This window comes from Monodon monoceros, unplaced genomic scaffold (genome assembly GCF_005190385.1).
Source record: "Monodon monoceros isolate NGI ecotype Baffin Bay Population unplaced genomic scaffold, NGI_Narwhal_1 Super_Scaffold_2, whole genome shotgun sequence".
NCBI lineage: Eukaryota > Metazoa > Chordata > Mammalia > Artiodactyla > Monodontidae > Monodon > Monodon monoceros.
In genome coordinates, this window is record NW_021703776.1 from 92,903,951 (window position 1) to 92,912,347 (window position 8,397).

At 40.6% G+C, this 8,397-nt stretch overlaps 1 protein-coding gene across 4 annotated transcripts in view; it reads left to right on the top strand.

Moving 5' to 3' along the window:
• Positions 1-8,073, top strand: part of MGAM (maltase-glucoamylase) — a 221,947-nt gene extending 213,874 nt beyond the window's left edge. For all 4 annotated transcript variants that reach the window (XM_029233412.1, XM_029233414.1, XM_029233415.1 and 1 more), the window contains 5 exons: positions 1,537-1,661; positions 2,791-2,879; positions 4,202-4,251; positions 4,847-5,017; positions 6,730-8,073. In XM_029233412.1, the coding sequence (XP_029089245.1) occupies positions 1,537-1,661; positions 2,791-2,879; positions 4,202-4,251; positions 4,847-5,017; positions 6,730-6,804 (510 nt within the window). In that variant the 3' untranslated portion in view covers positions 6,805-8,073. The remainder of the gene's footprint in view (positions 1-1,536; positions 1,662-2,790; positions 2,880-4,201; positions 4,252-4,846; positions 5,018-6,729) is intronic.
• The last annotated feature ends 324 nt before the right edge of the window (positions 8,074-8,397 follow it).

Sequence of the window (8,397 nt, forward strand, 5' to 3'; positions counted from 1 at the left end):
TTAAAGTTTTGATCTACTTCACTCGTGGCCATTTTGTTTATTTGTTTACAGGGTAGAATATATATTGGATTTTTAAAACAGTGCTTCTCAATCATATTCAGTGACTATGCTGTTGATGAAAATTCCCCTTTACAAAGTCACATTAGGTTGTCATTTCTTATTTTAATAATGCTGCTTTTAGATTTGATCTTATAGTCATGTCTTTATCGATATTTTAACAGGAATTTTTTAGGCTAGCCTGGTCAGAAACTATTTAAAGGAGACAAGCCTGTGACTCATTAGGTCCTGGAAGGGAAATCATGAGAAGGTAGCGTATCATATTTAGCCACAATGTATAGTAGAATGAAAAAAAAACATTGAGAGAAATCAAGAATTTGGTAGAAATATAACTGACGGTTTCACATGTATCAAGTTTCACTTGAAGGTAGGACAATCAATGGAGGAAAAGTCCAGCATTCGTAAGATACTAGAATAAAGTGTCATTAGAAAGCATATAACTCAGTTTTCTCATGATATCAGTAAGAAAACTGAAAAAGCCCAGAGATGTGGGCTGGAATTTGTATTAAGTCCTATAGACTTATAGACTTATAGACTCCTGAGGCCCCCTAAGGCAGGCCCACGAAACAGAGTCCACCCCGGCGAATGTGATATAGATTGAATCTGCATAAAATGAACACCGGGGACCAAAAGTGAAGAAGTGTGATGGCAGCTGTGCTCCTTACCTCTAAAGTGGTGATTCTCAAAAGGAGGGACCTACCTATCAGGGGACATTGGCCATGTCTGGAGACATTTTTGGTTGTCACAGTGTGGTGGGAAGTGGGGGAGATGCATCTAGTGGATGGACACCGGTCAACATCTAGAAATCACAGAACAGTGCCCACAGCACAGGGTTATCTGGCCCAGAATGTCCACAGTGCTGAATTCGAGAAGCCTTGTTCTAGGCTGAGAACGTGTGGGAGGACGGTTTCTTAGGAATCGAGGCTTATGGCCTGGGGTGAGAGATGCTTCTCCCTGTCACAGGCAAGATCAAGATGTGAAACATAAAGGAAGATGTAATGAGTTAAAGATAAGGATTTGTGAAGTAAGGCAGTTCACTTTAATTATTTCTGTCAAGTAGGAGTCAAAGGTGTTAGTGAGGGTGGGCTGGGGGGCAGTGGAGGGAGACGGAGGCAGAGAGGGGACAAAACAAAGGGAACGTGTCTTTGGGGGAGTGAATTGGGAGCCGAACAGAAAGAAAGAAGGCTCGCTCAGCCTCCTCTAGCGGTGCTTCCTACGCAGAAACAGGATGTGGGGTAAGGGTAGGGTGAGAGGCAGCTGTGATCTCATGGGGTGTGTACAGCAGAAGCCCCCAAAGACAAGAGACCCTGACGTGATGCCCTGGCAGCAGCTCTCGATCCCGTAGAGCAGCTGGGCGAGCGTGGAAAAGTGTGATAACAGGTCCTGAACAGGCAGCAGGTTCTGAGCGTGGACAAGATGTCTGGTAAATGCATCATTCGGGCAGATGTGTTCTCTCCATCACCTTCTTCTGGCCCACAGGGTGTGGACATTCAAGCCCGGGGAGAGTGGAAGTCCTTGCCAGCGCCTCTTGACCACATTAATCTTCATGTCCGTGGGGGCTACATCCTGCCCTGGCAAGAGCCTGCACAGAACACCTACTTAAGGTGAGGGAGGGCGGGCGCCACATTTCTCCCTTCCACGCCAGGCAGCCCAGATCCTGGTGAAGCCCACCGATCTGTAAACCGCACCCTCAGGCCCCAGAGCACTTTTACTAAACAGTTTTGTTTGCTTGCTTGCTTACTTGTTTGTATTTTAGCCTTTTTTGGATTCTGTACTCTGAACAATTCTTAATTACCAGCTATTTTAGATCTAAGTGGGTGTGCTATTAGGTCTCATTAGTGACATTTGAGGTGGAAGTCAAACAGGAGAGCAACCATGGTTCATGCTAGTTTTAAAAGACTGGATCATAATTGACTCTTTGCTAAGAAAATTACTGCTGAAAAATTGTGTAAGCCATATGGCAACTGAGGCTGAGATCCCTTACATGCGAGATTTTAAAATTCTAGACCTAACATATAGCCTATGTATTCTAGACCTATATAATAATTGATAATAGCCGACAGCAGGTGAATGCTTGCTCTGTGCCTAGAACTGTACTAATATGGAGATTTCTATTTGGAGATTATCTATTTTTCCTAACAAAAGGAAAGATAAGCCCTATGGTGTAAGTACTGTTATCATCCCCATTTTTCAGATTAGCAAAGAGAGGCTTCAGGAGGCTAAGTGATTAACTCAGAGTCACACAGTTAGTAAGGAGTTAAGCAGGGACTAAAATCCATGTATGTCTGATGTCAGACTAAAATTCTTGGAGCCCTACTCATTTTATCGCAAAAATTCTGTTGAAAACTGAAGAACTTAGGACATCTGTAAACAGAACTCACTGTGCATGTGGACATTAGGTCATGAAAAAAGAAAGATTGAAGCACTAGGCTTTTCCTCACAGTGGAGAAAGGAAGGAAGCCAGTGAGTTTGCTTGTAGCTTTTTGTAGAGATTGTAGATCTCCTATGAGCTTATACAGCCTTAAAGGAAAATTCCCTTTGATTCATTCATTCATTCCTGACATGAAGTCGTAGAGCTTATGGAGACAGAACTAGAACTAGATCCCAAGTCTCCAGAATCCCAGTACCCAGTCTTTATATCATGAATCAACTTCCTTTATGTTTTTATGAAGAAGCTTGGTTTGTGTCTGTGGCTTTGTTTTTACCCAAAGTCTCTTTCCTCTGTCACTGCAGCCGTCAGAAATTCACAGGCTTCAAGGTTGCCTTGGGTGATGAGGGGACTGCTGAAGGTTGGCTCTTCTGGGATGATGGGCAAAGCATTGGTGAGTAAGGGCCACCTCGGATTCATTCATGTCAATACCATTGGCTAGGTTCCTGGATACCTTATAGGGCTGCTATTTCCTTTTCTGTGTTAAGACAATCGTGCACTTTTAAATATGGCCATTTGTTACTTTTAAGTGTATAATACATGATCCTTGTGCCTCATGCATATGAAGCTTAACTCTGAATCTCTCACCGTTATCCAGCTGTCCTAATCCACTGTGGAAAACAGCAGTGTAGGAGCCGTAGGGGGAGTTGCTTTGTAGCCAACTGAGCTATACTTCCATATCTGGTTTATGTTCAAGGGCACATTCCCTAATTACATGTCCCAGTGAGAGAGGCAGTGCCTCTATCAGCTGTGCTATTTATTGGGGGGAATCTTCCATTAGGAGTTTACAGGAATTAGTAACCTCTCAGGAGGATGTCTCAAGCACCATTAGTAATTTCTAGGCCCAGTGATACCCAATAGAACTTTCTGCAGTGATGGAAATGTTCTATATCTGTGTTGTCCAATATGCTAGCAAGTAGGCATATGTGGTTACTGAGCACTTGAAACATGACAAGTGCATCTGAGCAACTGGAGTTTAAATTTTATTTAATTGTAATTAAGTTAAATTTAAATAGCTACGTTTGGCTAGTGGCTCCTATCTCAGACAGCACAGCTCTGGAGGATAGCCAATGCCTTCTGACCGAGTGACCAGCAACTTAGAAAGAGGCAAGTGTATGGGGAAGAGTGAGAAAGCCACCGAGGTAGGGTGTGGGGCGGGAGTACCTGTAACAAAGCTCTGGCTAGTCCACCTTTAAGGATATTCTCCCTGGACCTGCGGCATAAATTAAGGATAAAGGACAAAGAAGTCTATTCTCTGGAGATGGCATTTTAAAAATTGCCTAAAACCTCTCAAGATAAACTGACCAATTACACACCAGTCTTGGTGTTTGTGATGTGGTGTGCATGCACGTACGTGCAGATATGTGCGTCTCTAGCAGAAGGAGTCTGGAGATTCCGAGGTGACTACCAAGATGTTGGGAATCACAGACCACAAGAAAGAGAAGTGGACTAAGTGTGGTGTTAGAAAACTATACTATATGAGGCGACTCTCTTAGACAGAGGCATCTGTATACACTCACTTCAAACATTTTGTGTAAACTGAGGTTGGAGCCAGAGTCTGACTAAATCTCCCAAAACGGAACTCCATAAAGAAGAAAAATAAGATAAAAAACCCAAACAAAAATCATCCCTACTTTCTCAACCAAGGTAACCAGGTAAGCAATTAGAATTCTAGAGCATGTTCCAGATCATGCTTACTTTGTTCTTTGTTTGCAGATACCTATGGGAAAGGACTCTACTACCTGGCCCACTTTTCTGTCAGCGAGGTGAGTGTGACTGGGACTGTGAAGGGAGAATATAGAGTTCTACTAGCTTACGAAGATGCTGGGAATCATGACATAAATCCACCTAGAATTCCTTCATTGTTCATCTTACTAATTTGCAACTTCCCCATCCTCTAGACTTCAGATAGAGACATAATATGCTCCCCGGAAGTCTTCTGTGATCAAGCCCATTCATATTTCATCAGTAGCTTATTCCAGTTCACCAAGCACGGATGGACAGGCTGTTTCGATGTTTCCTAGCCCTTGTTCCTATGTCACCTTGGAACGGTCAGCGTATTTTGTGACTTCCCCACATGTGGAATATAAGGTTCCTGATAGCTGAGATTCTTTGTCTTCCTAGAATTGGGATGATTCTAGAGACCCTGCCAGTGCTTAAGCAATGCAGGTTTGGATGGTAGTTGACAATAGGAGATAGAATGCTAAAATCATGGTCTCACTATCCAAGGTCACAAGAAGGGGGGGCTCTTAAGTTATCTCACTTCATGGTCTACATTTGTGCCTAAAAAGAGGTTGTGAAAAATTTGAACAAATTTTGCTGTTTTTCCCCCCTCTGGTTTCTTTTATCTCCAATTGACAGAATACAATGCACAGTCATGTAATTTTCAACAAATACATCAGCGATACAAACCCTTTGAAACTGGGCTACATTGAGATCTGGGGAGTGGGCAGTGTCTCCGTTTCCGGTGTCAGCATCTCTGTGAGCGGCGTGGTTATAACACCCACCTTCTCCTACAACTCTACAACACAGGTTTGTGACCAGTGAAAAGTCCAAATGGTATTTCCCAACCCTGAGCTACCTAGGGCAGTTCCTTCCTGCTTCCCTTCCAGATGATACCCTCTCCTGCAAAGCCCTTCCCGAATCCCTCTGTGTTCCGTGTGTCAGAGAGGACAGCACGGAGATGAAGGGAAAATTCAGGGTTTATCATCATTTGGAATTGATGGTCTGGATCCTTACTTGTCATGTACGTCTTCTTGTCTGCAAACCTATGTAAAACTTTGTCTTTGCCTCAGAGATCTACTTCTCAAACAGCTTGAACTACCATATTTCATCAATTATAAGACACCATCAGTTAAAATTTGTTCCTTTATTTCCCGTGCCACAAAGAAAGAAAAAGTCTTAAAAAAGTATGATTGTATGTTTTCCTATCACTTAAAACTTCTATTTTAAAAATATAGAAAGCTTTACAAAATTTCTTTAACCAAAGATTTTTATCATTTTACTATGATACTACAGAGGAAAATGTTGGGTGGAGATACATGGACATTGATAAATCTGCATCAAGGTAATTTAGGAGAGGGAAAATCTAAATGTGAAGAAATATTAGAAATATCTTAACTGTTTTATATCATTTAAGTTTTTCTTTTATTATGTAAATTTCTAGGTAAATATTTTAAATTATTTTATTTGATTTATTATTATTTAGAAGAAAAATATGTGGCCCGAATTGGTTATTTCCTCTGAACTATCAAAGGTGTTGGTGATACATCATTTCATAAAAATTCTTTCATTGCTGTCTATGCAATTTACTCCAAAGCCACTAAGATCCTTTATACAAGTTTTCATCGTAGCATATTTTTTTGATTTTACTGTCAGCCAAGATACATATTCCTTTCTAAAATGATTCTTAAGTGGTTTACAGTCCATCCATTCGTAACACCAGTAGAAGCAATGAAGTTCACACGTGTACAAACCGTTGTCAGGAGGGCTACCTGTTCACAGTAATTCCAAGCCTGTTGATTGTAAGACACATTCTGATTTCATGAATGTTAAATATGTGAAAAATCTGCACCTTGGGTTTAATGCAGTGTCGTGGTTCCAATACCTAGCCTCATGGTAAATGGGCTCTTTCCTTGTGTGCTTACTTCTTGCTTTTTTCAGAACTTTCTTTTTTCATAATCCTTCCTGATTACAAAGCCTGAAATGAAAGTTTTCCTTCATTTTGTATTTTTTATTTGTTTCCTCATTTTTGTGGTTTTCTTGTCAACCAACTTCCCCAACTCGACCAAGAGCTTATAAAGGACTTTGCCCAATTGTGTTGCTGACAAACAAGCTAACTACTGCACATGCGGTGAAACTTTATGGAAAGTATTTGCCTAGAAAAAAACACTGAAATATCAGACTCTTACTGGGCAATCATCAAGGCACCATAAGGGAAGAGGAGAAGCAGGCAATAAAAGGAGGGCTCCGAGGAGATTTTCTCCAATTTGTGCAGTTGTTTCTCTGCAGTGGTTGTGTATTTCATTATTTAGGGTCTTGTCGTCTTTTCCCTACATACTGAATGATTTTTGTACTCCAAGGGATTAAGAAATACCCTTCTCACCTGAAAATCTGAGGGCAGTCTGGAAGCTAGGCAACGACTTGTGAAAGTGTGTATGGACCACTGGCTTGTATCTGGTTTGCTTGACTGCAGGAAACTTCAATCACCAGATGCCCAATGCTTTTTCTTTGGTTCCCAACAGGTGTTAAACATTGATGTGACCAGCAGAAACCTCAGCTTACACAATTTCACTTCATTGACATGGAGAGCACTCTGAATTTTTAGAGCAAGATCCTAACTACGAATGGCTTTGATACTACTTACACTTCATGCTCATAAAATTATTGTGTGTTGCCAGATCGTGCCCAGTACAGCTAAAATATTTTCTTGGTTTTGTTTTATGTTCTGTCTGTGTTTTAGCCCTGTGCTATAGGCAGTAGGGAGGTGTGGAAAACTGCGGGTTACCTTGATGTCTCTCTGTGATTAGTATGGTACTGATGGCTAAGCATACATATACTGAAGACGCACTGGGTCCATGATGAAGCCTGTGTGCGTGTATATGTGTGTGTGATTAGGGGATGGGCCCACTCTTGCTAAATATACAAGCTACAGCTTTCCAGGATAGTTTGGATCCTAGAGCTAACTAACTCATCAAAAAAGTATCCAGAAAGAACATCTGCCAGGTAGTTATAGGGAGGTGGGATAATTTGCTGAGAGCATGATATAAGGGGAAGAAAAGGCAAACGTAGGGAAGGTAAGCAGGAAAGATGAGAGAGAACAGAGCATGAGGATAAAAGTGACCATGACAAGTAAGAAGATAACATACAAGTATTAGGAATAGCAGCCTCATGGGAAGGAGAAGGGAAGAGCTAGCTCATTTGAAAACAAGAGGAGGGGCTAGGGGAAATCCTTAGCCTATGGGAATAGGGCTGGGGTGAGATTTAAGCAGGCAAAGTTGAAGGAAGGAATCTGAATGTAAAAAATAACTTATTTTTGCTGTGGTGTGCTTTGAAATATGTAAACCTTATTTCTCTACTCTGTGCCTGATGTATATAACCACAGTTCACACAAATGCATGCAACTCATGTGCCAACTAAAAATAGGCAAGCACATTTACAAAAGATTTTGAATTTTGTGGTAATTTGACCGTGGGTAATCTCACTTCGGCATTAAAACTTCTTTCTATTCAGCAAAATCCCTTTTGAATTTGTCTTGTTCTCTTCGGCATCAGAGTTCCTGCAGGCTAATCCACCAAAGAAATGATCAGGTTTATGGTTATTCACCCTTTTCCTTATGCCTCTGGCATGGGTTTTTCTTAGAGTTAGGTTTGTGGGAGGGTGTGCTTGGATGTTTGTTGTTTTTTTAATCATCATAGAAGTTACTATACTTGGTAACATAACTCTGGCAAAAACAGAATTTGCAACACTGTTGGTTAAAACACTAGGTGGTTAGATTTTGGGAGAAAGAAATTATATACTAATGTTCAACAGGGATATTTACTTTTAGTATTACTTGAAAATGAGTGTATTAGAGATGAATGTGTTTACTTTCCTACGTCTTTTTCTATCTTTCCCTTTTTTTTATTGAAGTATAGTTGATTTACAATTTTGTGTTAGTTTCAGGTATACAGCGAAGTGATTCAGTTTTATATATATATGTGTATATATATAACTTTTTCAGATTACTTTCCATTATAGGTTATTATAAGATATTGAATATTGTTTCCTGTGTTATACAGTAAATCCTTGTTGATTATCTATTTTATATATAGTAGTGTGTATCTGTTAATCCCATACTCCTAATTTATACCCCCTCCCTTTCTCCTTCCTTCCTTCCTTCCTTCCTTCCTTCCTTCCTTCCTTCCTTCCTT